Source organism: Tauraco erythrolophus, chromosome 7 (genome assembly GCF_009769465.1).
Source record: "Tauraco erythrolophus isolate bTauEry1 chromosome 7, bTauEry1.pri, whole genome shotgun sequence".
NCBI lineage: Eukaryota > Metazoa > Chordata > Aves > Musophagiformes > Musophagidae > Tauraco > Tauraco erythrolophus.
In genome coordinates this window covers 62,619,266-62,639,584 of record NC_141471.1, presented here as the reverse complement: position 1 = coordinate 62,639,584, position 20,319 = coordinate 62,619,266, and the positions used below count along the sequence as shown (strand labels likewise).

General features: G+C 42.6%; 1 protein-coding gene across 1 annotated transcript in view; it reads right to left on the bottom strand.

Moving 5' to 3' along the window:
* The window catches only part of TRANK1 (tetratricopeptide repeat and ankyrin repeat containing 1), a 55,209-nt gene that overhangs the window by 15,655 nt on the left and 19,235 nt on the right, over nucleotides 1-20,319 (bottom strand). The window contains 10 exon segments of the mRNA XM_086614519.1: nucleotides 528-684; nucleotides 1,157-1,297; nucleotides 5,267-5,404; nucleotides 5,873-6,072; nucleotides 6,662-9,535; nucleotides 10,914-11,090; nucleotides 11,970-12,221; nucleotides 12,608-12,766; nucleotides 14,638-14,805; nucleotides 19,957-20,088. Of these exon segments, the coding sequence (XP_086470645.1) occupies nucleotides 528-684; nucleotides 1,157-1,297; nucleotides 5,267-5,404; nucleotides 5,873-6,072; nucleotides 6,662-9,535; nucleotides 10,914-11,090; nucleotides 11,970-12,221; nucleotides 12,608-12,766; nucleotides 14,638-14,805; nucleotides 19,957-20,088 (4,398 nt within the window).

Sequence of the window (20,319 nt, the reverse complement as noted above, 5' to 3'; positions counted from 1 at the left end):
TTGAGTAGGGACGCCTCTCAAGGTCACCCCTCGAGGCCAGGAGATTCCCTTACCTGACACCAGACATTGAAGGGTTGGCAAGTGATGGTTTGGCATGCATGTAACAATTAAGATAGGTAGAGTAAGCTTATGCATATTCCATACTAACTTTAAGCGTAGTTAATTGACCGCCAATCCATCTGTACTTCTTAAATATTTCACATACATAAATTTACTGGTTAGAGCTCAATAAACCAAGTACTAGATCGGATCTATTTGAGTGATCCCTTGACTCTTCTCCTGTAATAGCAGGAAAACTTATACCAATAAATTAGCAACAAAGTTCTGTATTAACATGCACAACTGATCTTTCGAGCCAAAAGCAGTAAGACCCCTCAAACCACTGGAAATTTGCAAGGACAATTCATCAACACACACTGTCAGAGGGGCTACAGAACGCAACCTTTATTACACAGCCTAAAAGCAAGAAAGCATGAGTAGGCTGTCCCATTTGACAGTCTTTTAAGAAAGTCTTAGGATAACTTTACCTTTCTTTTCATCTGCTTTGACAACCCGAACAAATTCTCTTTTTATGAAATACTTAAACGCTGGAGCCCGTTTATCACTGTCTTCATCGAAGATCCAGAGATTCACTCTGGCTCTTGTAATGGCAGTATACAATTGCTTCAGCTCTCCATTCAGCATCTGAAGCAGAACCAAAAATGGCAACGCACCAAAAAAAAAATAGAAGAAATGAAACGCCAGATAAGCTAAACAGTTAGAAAGAAACATACTTTGGAGTTGTAAGAAAACAGTGAATATAGACATTAGAAGGAAAACAGACTCACACCTGTACTTGCTAGATTTGCTGTAGCAGTAGTTGCATGCAAATTATCTGGACAATGGCTATGTAATTGAAAAATCACGTATTTAATATTTAGACTTACTTATTTACAGATATTTTCTTATTTGTTAACCATTTTACATTTGCAAAAGAACTCCTGTCTTTCAAAAATCAAGATTATATTATACAAACGTGAACAACTACTAAAAAGATAAAGTAAGCTTGATAAACATGGAACTACAGGACGAAAGAATTTCTTGAAGAAATTTCCTTACTTCTACGATTCAATAATTTAGTTTATCCTTTCTATTCCCAATGTTACGAAAAACTCACCTTGTACATTTCTACATTAAAAGGAGTTCTTTTCTGCATACCAGTAGTATCCTCTAAAGGCATTTCGACCAGCAATTTGCTTCCTACTTGCACATCCAGATCAGGAGTATAAGAAGAAATTATCTTCCATTCTTTGCTAGCCTAAAATGTCAACAGAATGAGGTTTACTCGGATGCAGCAATCACGACTGCCCACACGTGCAAAAGATAACGTCGTATGTTGTGATCAGCCAATGCACTCTCACAACTGAAGAAGGCTGGGGGGAGATAAGTGGAAAAAAAAATTGTAAAGAACAGCCACCAATTTTCATCAAGAAAGTTGAACTTCATCTCAACGCAAGTGGGATTGGAGGGTAATCTTTGTTTGAGATACATGTCTGTACCAGGCAGTTAGAGCCAAATCAGAATCATGGAATGGTCTGGGTTGGAAGGGACCTCAAAGATCATCTAGTTCCAACCCCCCTGCCATGGGCAGGGACACCCTCCACTACACCAGGCTGCCCAAAGCCTCATCCAACCTGGCCTTGAACACTTCCAGGGATGGGGCAGCCACAACTTCTCTGGGCAACCTGTTCCAGTGCCTCACCACCCTCAGAGTGAAAAATTTCTTCCTTATATCCAATCTAAATCTCCCCTCTTTCAGTTTAAAGCCATTGCCCCTTGTCCTATCACTACACACCCTTGTAAAAAGCCCCTCTCCAGCTTTCCTGTAGGCGCCCTTGAAGTACTGGAAGGCTGCAATAAGATCACCCCAGAGCCTTCTCTTCTCCAGGCTAAACAGCCCCAGCAAACAACCTTCCCTAAAATACACAGTAGAGAGTGAAGTCCATAAAGACCAACATGGGGGAAAGTGAATACATAGCTCAGCCCAGAGTGTGTAAAAACTGAGCAACAGACAAAACAAACCTGGAAGAGTGCAAGTGGCCTGAGCTGGCTTCAAGCTATGTACTACTTCCTGGCGACTGGAGATGCCCAGTATCATGATGGTGGAGCATATAGGGACTGCCAATGGGAATCACGTGTTTATTATGATTTTCTGCTGTATATTGCCATTGCTATATTATGCTTGTCTCTTAATTCCAGAATAATGCTGTATCATTCTTCTAAATTTGACTCATATGCAATGCCTAAGACATCAAATAAGTAAATTTGATATTAAACATGAAAACCTTCTTGGGTGGACTATAAATTTCAGCTTAACTTAAAGGTACGCCCCCACGACAGATGGCCCATCCATGGGGAAAAGGAAGAAATCAAGTTACACTCACCATGGACGAGACTCAAGGTTTAGTCCTTGGGCCAGGGATTCTCCTACAAACCCCGACGCCGCAACAGGCAGATTCACTGTGGGGGCTGTGCTGACTGCTGGTGGAGGCAGCTCCCTGCCAGCTTGGGGCAGGGTGAAAGGTAAATGGAGGTGGGATAACACTCCCGAGTTGCAATCTGTAATGCTACAATCTGCTAGCTGAGACGTGTTGGATATATCTTAGCCTGTAGATCACAATGGGCAGCCACCAACTCGACGCTACAAGACTGACAAGCTTGGTGAGCTGCAGACCACCTGGCCCACAACTCAACAATCTTGTCGTCACTGTAGCACCAAGGAGACTTGAAGCAAGAAGGAACCAGACAAAAAGGGGCAAGGGGTTGCTGTCCTTTGCCTGATGCACCAACAAGGCAGTTCTCTGAACAGGGACCAGACTGTTCACCTTGGCAGGAAAAGGCAGTGGATTAACAAGAGGGAAATCTGGGACATCATCTTTGGCATGCGACTCATCACCAGTGCTTGTGTAAACCATGACGCAGTGGAGCCCATGGGCAAAATAAAGGGGTTGAACCCATAGAGGTGGAACCCTCAACGGTGCCCACACACAAGGGCTGGTCATTCATGCGATGGATGAGTTAAGCTCACTGTGCAACACCAGTTACCACCAGTGCTGGTTTGAGCCAAGGAGTGGAACAGCACCTGCTAACACGCTCTCTTGGAAAAAGGCTGAGAGATGAGTGAAAAAAAAAAACACTCATGGGAATAACTAAAAAAAGTCTGGTCAGAATATTAGACTCTGGCATAGGAATGTGTGAGAAAGGTCTCCAAATGTGCACAGACATGTCTGAATACACGTTAAGTGTGGAAGCAGATAGGTGTTGTGCACTCTCATGCCATGCTACAAATGCCAGCTCCAGGTCACACCGCTCTGCAGGTTCCTGGACCCCCCCCCCCAAAACTAACAACCCAGAAATTCATAAGTATATTTTAATTATGTTCATTTTTCCCCTTTTTGGTATTTAATTGAAATCTGATTGCATAGTGCCAAGTTTCTGGTACAAAATGAAAAATACTCATAATAAGGCTGAAACAGCTTCTTTTTTCATATATATCTATAAGTAGTTCAGAGCTTTAAGCAACCTGATCCAGGTTAACTGTCTTCCTAGGTGGAAAAATTGCACGAAACTTTTCTTGCAAAATGTACTTTCAAGTTACAATTGCAATAAATCATCAATCAAAACATTCCTAAGCCTGTAATAGATTACAAAATGACAACCAGCTAATGGTATCAGTTTGGTCAACAGCTTGCTGGGTTTTCAGGGTTTGTTTTTTTTTTTCCTTTCTGATTCTTCATTCAAACCTGCTTCTTGAAACAAGACTCATTTCAAATCTCATTTTCAAGCCCAATAAAGAGCAAGCTCAACACATTACAAACAGCACGCAGACACATTTGCTGTTTATAACAGTTCAGAAATTCAGCTTTTAAAACTAAGAAAATCTCAGGGTGAGCTTCCTTCTTGCCTGTTTAACTGCTCGAATCAATTCAATTATTCATGACTCGCAGGAAAATGGAAGAACTGTATGAAAACAGTTCTCCAGGCCTGACATACATTAGTCTAAATTAAAACGCTCTACACAACTCAACTCTGTTGAACTGATTCTGCTAAATTCTCATAAACAGTTTGTTGTTTTTCTGAGTACAACTTGCATCACCAAAACCAAATCAACGTCAAGAAACCTACCATGACAGCCAGTATCGCGCTGTCCCCGAATCTCAGTAAGCCAGATATAAGGTTGTCTACCTCAAGCTCCTTCTTTCTGCCCTCACCACATAATGTCCCCTATCCTCTACGAAAAGGTTAGCTGCCCTCAGTTTCCTGTGTTTTTCATCTGCTGAAAACATCTGAGACACTGTTCTGAGGACTAGGGGCAGCGGGCATCTGCAACAGAGATGTTCACACTGCATGTTTAATTGCAGAGCAGCTCGGTCGTGGGCATTCTCAAGTCTACAGGCATGCTCAGCAAGGATGCTGCCTGCTGCCTGGCTGGGGGTGGGAGACAGGGCTCAGTGATGCTCCAGGAACAACAGCGAGGCTGCTGTGGTTGGAGCTTTTTGCAAGGAGCCTTGAGGGCTACACCCCTGCCGGGTCCGGAGCTACAGGAAACCCTGGAGGGACAGGGACTGAGCTCCCTGGAGAACCACAAAGAAGGAAAAGGGAGTACATAGGAAATACAAAATACAGCACTTCCAGGGAAAAAAAAGTCTTCTTTATCCGAGGCAATTCTATGGGCAATGGTCTGTGCTATAGACTGTGAGACGTTCCCAAGTTTCCTGACTAATCCTGGGCTAGACCAGAATGAGTTTCCTGGAGCTAAGCCGTGGATGGCTGCAGAGCATGTTCCCAGTCCCCCCAACCACATACACACACTATTTGATTCGAAACATAATTGTTTTACAGTTTTGTGGCGATGCAAAGCAGGGGTCTAAGGTGCTTTTTTGGGGGCCTGGAACTCCAGTATAAAGAGTATGAGAGGATGATGGAGTGTCCCTCAACCAACTGCTCGGATCTGAACAGGGAGCAGCCAGGAGGGACACGCTTACAGCACTCTTGTGTGACCCTCACGGCTCTCCCTTAAACTGCAACAGCTACCTTGAAGGAAAAATGCAGCACTAAGGGAAGACGGTCTCAATTCGTAAACCTATGAGCTCTGTTTTCTACTGTGAGGAAACTACCCATGTTCACAAGAACCAGGGAATCCTTCCCCAGCTAGAAAGCCAACTAGACCACTTGTAAAATCAAGACTTCAGACAAAAAACACAGAAAATGGGTAAGAATTAAATACCTCTGAGTCTGTGAAAAAGTTGTAAAGGAGCACATCATCAAATTCCAAGCCCTTTGCTTCGTAAACTGTCAGTACAAGTGCTAAACTAAGTTCCTCAGGTATCTTCTCCTTTGCTGTTTCATTTGCCACTAATACCACCTGTCATAAAATACATTAATAAAAAGAACATATTAGGATGAAAAAAAACCCCACAGGTTAACAGCTGCATAGAGAAAGTATACAAACATGTCAAGATAATGCAAGAGCCTTCTCAAAACCAGACAACATTTAACACAGATATTCCAGCACACTCTGTAAAAACGGTCGCAACACTGCCACTAGAAGACTGACAAATGCGTGGTATGTGCAGACAGTTGTAGACCTGGTGTAAGAAAATTTGGAGTTAGAAAGGAACTGGACAGGCGACACCTGATGCAAAAAAGAACAAAGAGCCAGTCACGCATTAAGAAGAAACGAAAATCAACACAATAAAGGTTTCCAAGTTTAAAAAGGATAATTTATCAGTGAGATACAACAGCTTAAAAAAGAAAGTTGTGGGCAGTCCATGTAAAATGATGATTTAGCTGGAAGAATCTGCAAAAACCCGTATACCTAAGAAAAGCAAACCTGATGTGCTCCAAATTCAATGGGTTGTGTTTTTCTTTTGTTGCCCCTCAGCAGAATTGCTAGGTCACTAACACTGCAGGACTCCAAGACCGTAGGTTTTGGTCCATCAAAAAGACCGCGGTCCTTAGGAAGCCGGTCAAAAGATTCTGGGAAATAATGCTGAAGCAAATCAACCACTCCAGATGCTAAACGGAGGATACCTGTAATAAGCAGAATACAGATTTTAAACATCGTTCTCTCTTGCAAACACACTTTTAAAAGATTTTGTTAGAATTTTTGAAATCAAGAAACATCATGACAAACACCAGTCGGAGAAGAGAGAAGGTGTAAGGTTCACTTTATGTTTCTGCCATTTTGAGTGGACCTCATTCTTGGGCCTGTGAAGATCAAAGCATGCTACAAACGCTGAGTAGCATCCACACAAAACAAAGGTCATAAATGAGAAACAATAAAAGAAGCAAAAGTAGCACACCAACATTGCCAAGTCTAGTTATTTGGAGATGGGACAACAGAAATAATTAGAATTTGTTAATTTTTTTCTTCAAACAAATACAGTCAGAACATGCAGTAAGCACCAGTATTCAGACAATGACCGTTTTAAAAACGTTCATGCTTAGTTTTCCAGTTGAGATGTCAAAACACAAAGTTTACATGTCAGAAAAAGCTGACCATCTGATCAGAAAAACAGGCCACTTAAAGATGCTTTGAATTTTGGGCAGTAGAAAACTTCAATCATTAGTGACACCTGAAGAGCACAGGCTCAGATGATAAATAAATTTCTTACTATACCTGAATGGGACCTGTAGTTCTGGTATAACTGATATATTCTTCTTGGTTTTCTAACACGCTGCTTCTTGTTCATGGAGTTCTTGCTCGCGTAGTGAAACAGTGACCTCAAATCACTGAAACGAAAAGCAACTCCTTTCATTATGCTCTGGGCAGTGTCACCAGTTAGAAACATGGCATTGGGGTCATTGATGCATTTCATCAACAGCGCTAGCTCGGCTTGCGTGAAATCCTGTATCTCGTCACCATAAAACTCATGGATGGACCACGGCAGCTCCCTGAGCTTCGATAGTCTTTGAAATAAATTATACAGCAAATCTTCTTCATCGAAGTAACCTCTCTGCGACCGTATCTGCTGATACAGACAGAAGAGTTGATAGATTTCACTCCTGTCTTCTGTGAAGTTTGGTGATCTCTTTCGGCCCAGCTTTTTGTACTGCTCCTCAGTAAGTTTACCCCCAAAGCAACTCAGTGCCTCGAAAGAGCCTTTCAGAAATGATTTTATTTCTTTCCAAACCAGCGCTGGATTGTACAAGCTTTTACCTTTTATCATTTTTGGCCATATTTCATTTGCAAATACACTGTAAGTCACAAAGGTTCGAGGATCGCTTTCCCTAGAGTACGCGTCTGCAGCTCCTTCATCACCACCATGTTCTGCTTCGACATAACCTTCTTCATCCTCATCTTGCCAATTTGGTACAATCAAGTCTTCCTGAGGACTCCAACCAACAATGGTTCTTTTAAGGCTTCCGTCTTCATCTCTTGGAAAAAATGGGTCAGGCATGGATGCATCCAGTAGCAGCAACAATTGCTTGGAGGTGACAAACAGTGGAAAATTTTCATCTTTAATGTCTTGTAGCTTGTGAACATTTGGCTCTAGAGGCTTGAAGTGACTGGTTACCTTGGAAGACTTGCTAAGTTCAATGAAATTCTTCTGAACTTCTTGGCACAAGACAGGATTTTTTGTCACGAAGATCTGGTGCAGGTGCTCCAGCCTGTTCGGTGCTTCTGCACTATGCATTTGGTCTTCTTCACGGTCATCACATGAATTCATTTCCACACCAGGTGTGCCTGCAGGAACCTTTTCATCCTCACTGTCCTGGTCTTGCTCATCGCTCACCTGCTCCTCACTCGAATCATCACTCTCCAGTTTTAGCTCACTCTCCTCCTTCTCTAACTGAGCTTTTTCAGCCTCACTGCACTGTCTTTGCTGCCACGTTTGCCTCTCCAGCAAAGGACCATTTGCCAGAGTGGATTTTTCCCAGTACGAATAGAATTTCTTCCAAAGCCTATACAAGCAGCAAGTTGTCTTCCCTGTCCCGCTGCGCCCAATTAAAATGATTGGTTCCATGGGCTTTGGATTGAGATCAATTACTGCGTACTCCAACTCCCCAACTCGGAAAGGGTACTCAACAGAAGAATGTACATCATTTATAATGTTAAGTGCCATGTTAGTACTGAAGCTGTGGAATTTCATTATATTGTATTCCAGTTCTGCTGCACTGGCTGGAGGGAAATACTCAGGTATGGTACGTTCTTTAGATTTTTCTGCTTCTGGGTCTTCAACGTAACAACGTGGAACGCGCTTCAGTGTTGTCACATTGTGGTTCTGATGTCCTTCGTTTATGCCCTTGAGCTTTTTTCTCAAGATGCAGGATAAACCACGGTTGTAGGAAATACATATATTATCCAAGACACGGTCCAGCTTGCAGTGATCAAGGACAATGGCCCAAATTCTAATTATTTCCGTGTAAACTCTACCCGATTTTTCTGGAAGACTTTTTGCCTGTTCTGTCTCCATAATCTTTTCCGCGCTCTCGCTGCAACGAGGAGAAAAGTCAATCGCAAGTTCCCATAGCATTCTTGCACCTTTGCCCAGCTTGGCTTCATACAGCTGGATATCAGCTTTCAAGTGCTTCAGTGGCTTCTGAAGGCCCCTAGTCCATTCCCCATTGCCAAGCTGCTTAATTGTCATGATAGTTTTAGTTTTCAGATAATGAGGTACAGCTTTGCTGCCCAACGTCTTCAGCATTTCAGGAGTGCACTCTATTTCCCAGGTCATGTTATCAAACTCCTGCACGTATGCCTCAATATCCACAATTTTCCCCTTCTCCGGTTCTTCCTTCTCTCCATTAGGCAGGGCCGTACTAAGTTCTCCCGCTCCCTTCTTTTTCTCCCAATCGGTCCCTTTTCTTTCAGGATAATCTACACTTCCACAAGGTTGCGAAGACTCATTTCTTCCCTCTTTCCAATTAGTCTGGGCTGAAGATGGCTTTTGTTCCAGAAGATGATCCTTTCTCAGGGCGTCACCCAACTTCACTTGTTGAATTAACGCCGTGATTGCCCGCACTAGACTTTCCTGCAGCGTTAAGGGACTATTTAATCTTTCTGTTTCCTGCTTTGCCAACTGATCTTTTTTTGTCTTTACAGAACATGGCATTTTTAAATCATTATGCGCTGCGTTGCCAGATGGTGCCTTTAATGAGGACCCAGATGAAGAACGCCCTGTGCTCTTGGGCTGTGAAATCTCCGAGGCTGGAATGGGCTTAGATGTTTTAACTGACTGCCCTGCTACATCCTGCCGGTACTTCTTTTTCTCCAGTGCAACATTATTCCAGGCAAGAAGCAGTGGGTCATTTTTTTTAATTCTATGCCTCACATCTCTTCCCAATTTGTTTTTTATATTGAAGTTAACATCAAATTTTGCCAGTGACTCTATTATTCTCTTAGCCTGTTTCGAAAACCCTCTCTGAAAAACAATATGCATCACTGTATTTCCATTCTCATCTTGTATGTTTGGATTAAGATACGGGAAGTCAGAAGGTCGTGAAGCAAAGAGATCAAGTAGATAGTTCAGGATGTTTAAACCAGAGCCATCTGAAAGCAAGAGAACAAATAAATACATAAAATCACTTGATTTACAAGGATGCTTTGTAGGCCAACAATTTTCAATATTTTTTTTTTCTGCAGCTATTAAATGAAAATCAATTTGCTTTCAAAAGAAAAAAAATAATCTACATTTCATGTTTGTAATGCATGTTTATTTGAAATGGCTCAAATCTGAGCTTTTCTAATACTTGGGGAAAAGAATTCAATGGCAGCAAAGTTTCGAAATCCCTAGTGCCGCAATTGTTCCTGTAGCATCAGTCAATTTCGTTCCTTTTTTAACCTTTGGGTGCAGACAGATTTGTCCATCTTCCAACCTCAGCCCTGACTGCTACCCAAGGTAGGCTGGTGACTGGGCATCTGGACAAGCAGCAGCTCTGGGTACTGTTCTACAGTCATGTGGTTCACTTCAATATGCCACCCAGATGTACTCTGCTGCAGGTAATTTTGGTTTACTAAAATAACCTGTGGCAAATCCCAATTATTTCCTGATATCTGAGGTCCCTAGAGTGATTGATTTCCTACAAAATAAGATCAGTCCAATATCTCCCTGGGGAAAAAAAAAAAAAAAAAAGAGAGATTTTACAGCTTTCTGGATTTAATCCAGATAATAGATGTGATTTAAACTAGATAATATATGTGAAACATTTCACTCCTAACTGTAACATAGTGACACACCAAAATAATTGTAAAGAGATTTCACCTCAAAAACTTTACACAGTGAAAAACACTTAAGATATTGTCACTGAAGTTCTTAATATTTTAATTTAAAACTTACAACTGGCAGTATCTACGCTTTTAACGTCTCTAAACCTACTAAATGAAATGTTTGTGCTATAAAATTATTTAAATTATTTTAATCCAACTCAAAAATACATTTTTTCTTAATTTAAAGTCAAACTTAACTTTAGGGCTTAATTTCATAGCTTATCTTAATTTCTTACATCTTTGTGTAAGCCCTACAGTCCTCTCACTCACTCACTCCTCCTCTGAACAAAACTTTGCTTGATTTCAGCTGCACAGAAACTGGGAAACAGACTTCAGACACCACTGTAGGATTCCCTTCAAAGTCTGCTTCCACTGCTCTGCTTTTACCTTTGTTTCTTCCCAGACCCTTCCTGTTTACTCCACCCCCAGAGTAATGATTGGGGATTGATTGATTGATTCCCCCCTGGGTCACCTGAGTTGTCATGAACTCTCCTCACAGTCCCAGCCAAGACACAAGACATCCTCATCTGCTGCTGTCACATCAGCAGAAGGGGCAGTGGGCTGGACAGGTAAGAAATGGAGATTTTTTCAAAAGTTGCTGCAAAAACACATGGGGCACATCTGCCAGAGCCCTTTGTGTCCCCCAGGTGTGGGCACTTACCTCTGTTATTTAAACAGATGGAAACTGCAGCGTGCAAAGGAGTATCTCCTTGTGCAATGGAGAGGTTTTGAGGATCTGCACCTTTGGTCAGCAGCAAATACACCAGTTCAAAATAGTTCTTTTTGAGACATATTTGCAGTGGTATTTCAGAGTTGGTTCCGATCCCATCTGGCAAAGCTGGTGCGAAGGACATGAAAATATCGGGGGTTAAATCTGACATGCCAGACCTGCCAACTACAGGAAGTTCTAAACAGATGAAGGTACAATGCTGATTGCTGAGCAGGCAACGGGATTTTTTTTTTGGTCAGCTTTTTAACATGTATCTGTTAAAAAGTTATCAACTAAGAAAATCTCCAGAATCTCCTCCGATCTTCCATTAACCAGCCCTCCTGCTGTGACAAGAAGACAGAAAGGCCAGAACATATCTTCTTCAAATAAATCAGTCACTGATCAAAACGAGAAGCCTCCTTGCACCTCTGGCACTCATAAGACTGCAGCAGGACTGTGTGTCCATAATTTATAGCCAACATCAAGTTATAAAATGAAATGAAAAATGCCAGACTAATCCTAGGAATGAACTTCATGCAAAACAAGAAAAATTATGATGTCCACGCTAGCTGAAAAAAGAAAGACATGTAGCCATGCCTTTGAAATCACTTATAATCTGAAATCACTTATAATCAATTACTTGTAACAACAGACTGAATCCAAAGACTGTGGCTTACAGTTTCTATCAATCCGAATAATATTGTGGCTGAAGACAGAGAAACTAAGAAACAAAGAGATCAAAATCAAAGGAGCAACAATAATCTTTGGCCTTTTACCAACCCTGACAGTCAAATTTCATTTGAAAAAACCTTCCATCCCCTTTAGCCTTACTTGTTTCCCCATGCTGCACGCAACGGATGCAGCCAATAGACTGCACTCCAATAGGCTGCTGAACTTAGATAGAGTCCCAACAAACACGTGTTGGTATTTCTGAAACTATCTTGCTCCAAACATTCCAAATAAAATATGGGATCTATTGCAATGCATTCATACTGTGCAGTTTTTCACCTCCTTGTTCGATCAGGCATCTTATGAGGTGCACTTGCTCATCCAACCTGTCGCACTGTTGGATAACGTTGCCAATGTCAACATCTGAAAGACTGCAGTTTTTGAAGAGTCCTCCACCTGACGGTGCTTCCCCACTGGCTTTCCCTGTTAGCAGCAGCAAAACTTTACGCCACATTTGCTTCTCCAGCAACTGTTTTATGAAGCTGTTAGCACAGGCATGGGAGATGTTGCAAACCACCCCTTCAGGGATTTCTGCAAGACAGTCAAGACAGCATAACTCACTCAAACCACATAATAAAAATCAATCTCACTGTAAACTAATTTCAGAATAATGAACTCATTAAATTGAAAGTACGGAACAGCAAAACGGAACACTCGCATCTTTTTGTCCTGATGCTGACAGTCAAATAAGTTTGAACATTTTGATTCATCGTACTGAAATTTTGTGTGTATTCCAGTGGTTCTAAGTGCAAAACACAACATCAACAATAAGTAAAAGCACATTGTTCCAGTGGGATCAGTTGCAAAAACAGGGAAGGGAAGGAAGGGTTAAGAGAGTTAAAACTGTATGTTAGCACCAAACACGTTTTTCACAGCGATTAAGTCTTGTGAAGGGGAAAATTTGGAACTCGTTGTACCTTTCACAGAAGACAGCAGTTTCAGAAATCGCTTAACTGCATCTTCCTTCAATACATTTTTATTATGTGCTCCATTTTCCAGTTTGTAGAACCGGACGAACTGTTCAAGAACATCCAGGAGAGCATCTGTATCAGCTACAGCTCCGCTTTCATTCCCTTCTGCAAAACAGTACAGAAATTGAAAATTCCATTCCTCGCTGGCACGTTGTCAGAGCAGGACGTTACATCCCAGGGCTCTGAGAAATGTGTAGTGGCTGGTTAAAACCAGATGGATGAAACTCTTACTGCCAAAGTCAGTCCTGTGATGGACTTCATATCCCAAAAGACATTTGATATAGTCATCAAATATACTCTTTACAATTATACACCGAGCTGAAAATTGTAGTAGTTCACAAGTTGATCTGCATGTCGGCAAGATGCTGCTGCCTTGCAGTGATATCATTGCTCAGAAATTTTAGAGTAGATGACTGAAACCAGTAGTAATGCTTTCAGCACAGTTTTAATCAGGTGTCCTGAGCTTGTCTGACTCCTCAATGGCATTTAAGAAATACAGCCATAAAATAATTTATCTTCTTAAAAGAAAAAAAATAAAGCATCCCCACCCCCACCCCCCAAAATCATACCTAAAAGTTTAAAAGATACTTAGGTAATGGGCAATGGCAGATTTTAAATTATGTCCTAAGAAATGTCCTTAAATGAAAACTGAATGACTTGGCCTGATTTAGAATCATAGAATGGTTTGGGTTGGAAGGGACCTCAAAGATCATCTTGTTCCAACCCCCCTGCCATGGGCAGGGACACCCTCCACTACACCAGGCTGCCCAAAGCCTCATCCAACCTGGCCTTGAACACTTCCAGGGATGGGGCAGCCACAGCTTCTCTGGGCAACCTGTGCCAGTGCCTCACCACCCTCAGAGGGAAAAATTTCTTCCTTATATCCAATCTAAATCTCCCCTCTTTCAGTTTAAAGCCATTGCCTCTTGTCCTGTCGCTACACGCCGCTCTCCGTACTGTCACACCGGGGTGGATTGTACAATTTGTGTGTGTTCTCACTCTCTTTCATTGGCATGGAAAAGGAAATCCCCATTATTTGGGCAATCACACTTGATACGTTAAGTTCCCAGAATAGAAAATTAAAAAAAAAAATCAGACAAGCCAGAATCCTCTTCAGAACTGACAGGCTATTATAAAAAAGCAGACTGGAAACCAGTCTATCACCCCAGTTCATGAAATTCCATACTAGTGCTGGGACAATTAAGACTTGTGTCTTTTTGTATGACAACAGGCCCTTTGCAAACTGCCAAGAAATATCATCAGTAGTTTTTAAAATCCACTTTGATGTTTCCCCATACTTCAAGAGAGTAACTAAATTTTAGCTCCCCTGTTCTGATTACGAAAGGCTCTCGTAGTTTCAGTCTGCTCTGCTACTCTTAACACGTGCAGAGGTTGGAATATTCCAAGTAATGCAGGAGTTTTAGCTCCATATCACCAACTTCAATTAAGGATGGCTAAAACTTTGTGAACAAGGAGCTTTGACTAAAACGTTACTTTGTTTTTAATAATGTCAGCAACTTTTCACTCTCAATTTCATCATTTCAGAGCTTCTCTTTTTTTTGTCAGTATTTTTTGTTTTGTAGAGCATTTTCAACATGCCACCAACACTTCAACAAAATGCTGCATTTTCCAAAAGCTGAAGTGAAGGTGAAGGGTTAAAATTGAGAAAGCATCCAAAATAAGCACTTTATGGCAGGGAGAGCCTGATGTTAAGGGTGAGAAAAACCAACCAGTGGCTTCCAGCAACTTAGAGCAACCTGTAGGTACTTACTGCACGATATACTAAGAACATCAGTCGGACAGCGGTCACCCTCAGGCAAGGGCAAAACATTCTTCATCGACTGATGGGAGACCAGGGTGACAACTCATAGGAAAAGTTACGTAAAACCAACTACTGTTACCAACTACAAACAAACCAATTTTGCATCTGAAGGATATAATTTTAAAACAGGAAAAGAGCATAGTCCATGTAGTACCTGCTCGTTTCTCAGCGGAAGCGTGTTTCTCAATGTGATTGCTGACTGCTTTCACAGCATCAAAGTTTTTGTTCTTTTTCAAGATATCTATGACGTATCTTGACCGCCCATCTGGAAGAGTGGGGTCAACCCCAAAATTCAGGAGCATGATCACATCTTCTGTTTGGTCTAAAACATGACATGAATAAACATTAGAGGGAGAATCATTCTCATTGTTCAGGGGTTTTGTTCTGTTTTTCTTTGTATTTTTAATTTGCTGGCACAATTTCTAGTATAATTTTAATTAAAAAAAAAATATCTAAATTTCCCCAGTGTCATAAGAATAAGGTATTGTTAGATATTTTTCCCCAAAAGAAACACCTTCAAAAAAAACCCCAAACTATATTCATTATTATTAATTGGGAAATGAGAGAACAGAAACACAAAGTGACTGGGTGCCTCATGAGCACCTCACCAGCCAGAGGGACTAGGTAAAATTCACCTCCTCCCTTATGCCCCAACCCTGTTCTCCAGGCTCTAGGAAAACTGCTCTGTACATAAAGAAAAAAACAAAACAAGCGATTTTGCTACTGTTTTGAAGGTGACTCAATAAACCAGAATATTTCAAATACTCAGGTGTGAATATACACAGCTAGGCATTGAGTTTCTTTCCTATGCAACATAAACCACGTGATTTTCTTTGTAATAAGCCTCATAAAAAAAAAGATGTCTAGTTTGGCTAATGGTAGGTACTGTTGCTTTCACCAGAAACTACTATCCTTTAGAGCATTTCACAACCAATATTAAAGATCACATGTAAACACAATAAACACAATGGTGATCTAAAGCCATTTAATTAATTTAATTAATATCTAATATTCTGGAAGATGACATGCTCCCTTCTTAGTATGTCACACTGCACTATCAGGGGAAATTTTACAGCCCTGCCAGCAGCTGCCAGTACTCCTACTGCCTCGAAGAGGCACATTTCATAGATTCATAGATTTCTAGGTTGGAAAAGACCTTAGAGATCATCGAGTCCAACCATCCCTAATCCCCATTAAACCATATCCTCAAGTAGCTCATCCACCCTATTCTTAAACACATCCAGGGATGGGGACTCAACCACTTCCCTGGGCAGCCTATTCCAGTGGCTGACAACCCTTTCAGAGAAGAAATACTTCCTAACATCCAACCTGAATCTCCCCTGACTAAGCTTATGCCCATTTCCTCTTGTTCTATCTCCCATCACTAATGTAAAGAGCCCTTCCCCTAACTCCCCACCATCTTTTCTCAAGTATTTATAGGCCGTAATCAGGTCTCCCCTCAGCCTCCTCTTCTCCAGGCTAAACAGCCCCAACTCCCTCAGCCACTCCTCATAAGTTTTATTTTCCAGCCCCTTGACCAGTTTAGTCGCCCTTCTTTGGACTCGCTCCAGGAGCTCAATATCTCTCTTAAAGCGAGGGGCCCAAAACTGGACACAATATTCCAGGTGCGGCCTCACCAGTGCCGAGTACAGGGGCAGGATCACTTCCCTGCTCCTGCTGGTCACACTATTCTTGATACACGCCAGTATCCCATTGGCCTTTTTGGCCACCTGGGCACACTGCTGGCTCATATCAAGCCGGTAGTCAACCAACACCCCCAGGTCCTTTTCTGCCAGGCAGCTCTCCAGCCACTCCTCCCCAAGCCTATAGCGATGCTTGGGGTTTTTATACCCCAAGTGAAGGACTGTGCACTTGGCCTTATTAAAGCTCATGCCATTGGCCTCAGCCCAACGATCCAGTCTGTTCAAATCCCTCTGAAGGGCCTCCCTACCCTCGAGCAGATCGACACAGCCTCCCAGCTTGGTGTCGTCCGCAAATTTACTGAGGGTACATTCAATCCCCTCATCCAGGTCATTGATAAAGATGTTAAACAGAACTGGACCCAGCACTGAGCCCTGGGGAACCCCACTGGTGACCGGCCTCCAGCCGGATTTAGCCCCATTTACCACCACTCTTTGGGCCCGGCCATCCAGCCAGTTTTTAACCCAAAGGAGGGTGTGCCTATCCAGGCCAGCAGTTACCAGTTTCTCCACCAGAACACTATGAGAAACTGTATCAAAGGCTTTACTGAGGTCCAGGAAAACTACATCCACAGCCCTTCCCTCGTCAACCAGGCGGGTCACCCTGTCATAGAAGGTGATCAGGTTTGATTGGCAAGACCTGCCTTTCATAAACCCATGTTGACTGGGCCTGATCACCCGGTTAACCTGTATGTGCTCATTAATAGCACTCAAGATAACCTGTTCCATGACTTTGCCCGTCACCGAGGTCAGACTGACAGGCCTGTAGTTCCCCGGATCCTCCTTCCGCCCTTTTTTGTAAATGGGGGTAACATCCGCCAGCCTCCAGTCCAGCGGAACTTCCCCAGTGAGCCAAGACTGCCCAAAGATAATGGACAGGGGTTTGGCAATGACATCCGCCAGCTCTCTCAGGACTCTCGGGTGGATACCATCAGGCCCCATAGACTTGTGGGCATCCAGCCGAAGGAGCAGATCCTTGACCCGTTCCTCTTGGATCACAGGAGCTTCGATCTGCTCTCCCTCCCTGCACTCAGACACCGAAGGCCAGCTCACCTGGGAACTGCTGACCTTATTATTAAAGACTGAGGCAAAGAAGGCATTAAGGACCTCAGCCTTGTCTTCATCCCTAGTGACTAACGTACCCCCTGAGTCCAGTAGGGGCTGGAGGTGATCCTTAGCCCTCCTTTTGTTATTAATATATTTATAGAAAGACTTTTTGTTGTCCCTTACGGAGCAGGCTAGTCTAAGTTCCAATTGGGCTTTTGCCTCCCTGATTATCTCCCTACATGCCCTAACTTCCTCCCTGTATTGATTCCTGGATGCCTGCCCATTCTTCCAAGACTTGTAGACATCCCTTTTTCTTTTGAGATGTTCCCAAATCTCCTTTGTTATCCAAGCTGGTTTTCTACCCCGGCGGCTCGACTTCCGGCACACAGGGACAGCTCGCTCCTGTGCCTCCAGAATTTCCTTTTTGAATAGTAACCATCCCTCCTGCGCCCCCTTACCCTTGAGAGCTGTCTCCCATTGGACTTTGTTAACCAGACTTCTAAACAGCCCAAAGTCAGCTCGCCCAAAGTCCAGCTTGGCCGTTTTAGTGTTCCCCCTCCTAACTTCCCCTAGAATTGAGAATTCTATTATCTCGTGGTCACTAAGCCCCAGGCGTCCTCCAACCTTCACATCTCCCACAAGACCTTCTCTGTTCACAAACAGCAGGTCTAGGGGAGCTCCTTCTCTAGTCGGTTCACTAACCAGTTGTGAGAGGAAGTTGTCCTCCACACTCTGCAGGAACCGCCTAGACTGTTTCCTGACTGCCATGTTATACTTCCAACAGACATCAGGCAGGTTAAAGTCACCCATAAGGACAAGGGCTAGTGAGCGCGAGACTTCCCCCAGTTGTTTAAAGAATAGCTCATCAGTCTCACTGTCCTGATAGGGTGGCCTGTAGCAGATACCCACTACAATATCCGCCTTCATAGGCCCCTCTTTGATTTTCACCCACAGACATTCTACTAGGTCATCCCCAACATTTAACTCTAAACAGTTTAGATCTTCCCTTACATACAGGGCAACCCCACCACCCCTTCTACCTCTCCTATCCCTCCTGAAGAGTTTGTAGCCATCCATGGTAGCACTCCAGTTATACGAGTCATCCCACCATGTTTCAGTGATGGCAACTATGTCGTAGTTTCCCCGGATAGCAAGAGCTTCCAGTTCCTCTTGTTTATTGCCCATACTATGTGCGTTCGTATAGAAGCACGTAAGTTGGGCTTTCGACCCCACGGCACCCCTAGCGGGGGAAGTTTTATTACCTGAGCTGTTATTTTTGGGATTCTCTTTAACCTCTAGGCAACTTGTGTGTTGCTCTTGACTACACATATCACCCCCTAGTATCACTGAGGCAGCAGGCCGAAGGCACCTGCCTACACTCCCTTCATCAGACAATGGAGGGCCGTCCTCGGCTGTTAATCCTCTAAGTCTGATAATACCCCCCACCCCCTTCACATCTAGTTTAAAGCCCTGTTGATGATCCCAGCTAGTTCTGTAGCGAGCAGCCTTTTCCCCCGTGGAGACAAACCCGCCCCGTCCCTAGATAGAAGATCTGGCATTAAGGTCAGCCCGTGGTTAAAGAAGCCTAGGTTGTTTTCCTCACACCACTTTTGTAGCCAATTATTTAAATCCTCGATCTTTGTTTTCCATCTTGTGTCATGTCCTAGAGTCGGTATGATAGAAGAGAATATTACTTGGGCCCCCGATCCCTTCAACATTCTTCCCAAAACCCTGAGATCTTTCTTAATAGTCCGGATGAATTTGCTACAAGCCATGCCCTCGGAACAGCTGGGAGAGTGCAGGAACACCAAACCACCAAGTCACACAGGAGAAGACCAAGTGATGGTGAACAAAGACCTGTTTGACCACCACATGGCCCCTAGGCACACCACCACAGCACACAGCCTCTGCTACTGCATGCGCCGGGCTAAAACTTAGGTGAGGAAAAAAAAACAACGCAGGCTAACACAAATGTCTTGCCTTGTTTGTCTAAGTCTTACCACTCAAGCTATTTCAGGGATTCTTTTTTGTTAACAGATGGGTGCGAGGGTTTATTTTTATATGTAGATTTATAAATATTTATGAATATACTTTCAATAGAATATATAAATACACACTATACACATATAAAGAAATAAAATTTAATAAATATATATAAAATTATACACTCTCTCTATATTATATAAAACATACACGTGATTATAAGTAAACAAACTTTAATAAATATATATATACACACAGACTCTTCTGGAAATGCAAGAGTTATTTAGCAACAGATGGAATTGCAGTAAAAGACGTGTTACATCTTTCCAGAAAATGAAATTATCTAGATAGAGGTTGTGCTCATTTCATGCAGACTTTTAATGAGAATCACCAGAAGAACGTCATCCCATTTAATGACCGAAAAGTCTGGTGTTACCTTGGCAATGATGCTTATTTCCTATTGCCACCTAATGGGCAGAGTTAAAAATACAAAAAGAAAAGCCCAGGCTAAGTTAACGTAAAAGAAATCCCACAGAAAACAAAGGAGTGTACAATTTTAAAATGGAATTGCTGAAATGTTTAAGTGTTAGGTACCATTACAAAGCCTACATTCAGGTAAAAGGACTTTCACTTTCTTCCTTTGCATGAAATACCAAACACCGGGATCTGAAGTTTTCTTCCATTATTCATTTTTCCATATGAAAACAAAACACCACACACACACAAAAAAGAATTGTACTTACTGCGTTTCTGGGAATATTCACTGGAAGATGCCACAACATGCAGGAGGGTGCACCCATCTCTGTCTTGCTGGTTGATCCTATCCTTCAAGTCTGGCCTCCGAGTCATTAACCACCTGAAGAGATGGTTCTTTCCTGAAAGGATAAAAAACTCCCACTTGTTATAACTGGTAAACAGAGATACAGTAGAACCAGATCCTGTTTTTTTCCCTACAGAGCGGCAAGATGCATCTGTAAAAAACCTTTTCTTGAACACAGGGAGCAGGAGAGGGAGGAAATCATGGTAAGAGCCAGCTGCATTGCAGGAGACACGATGCTACATTCTCCCTGACTCTGCAGCATGTGCAACCCTGAGGCTGACTCTCA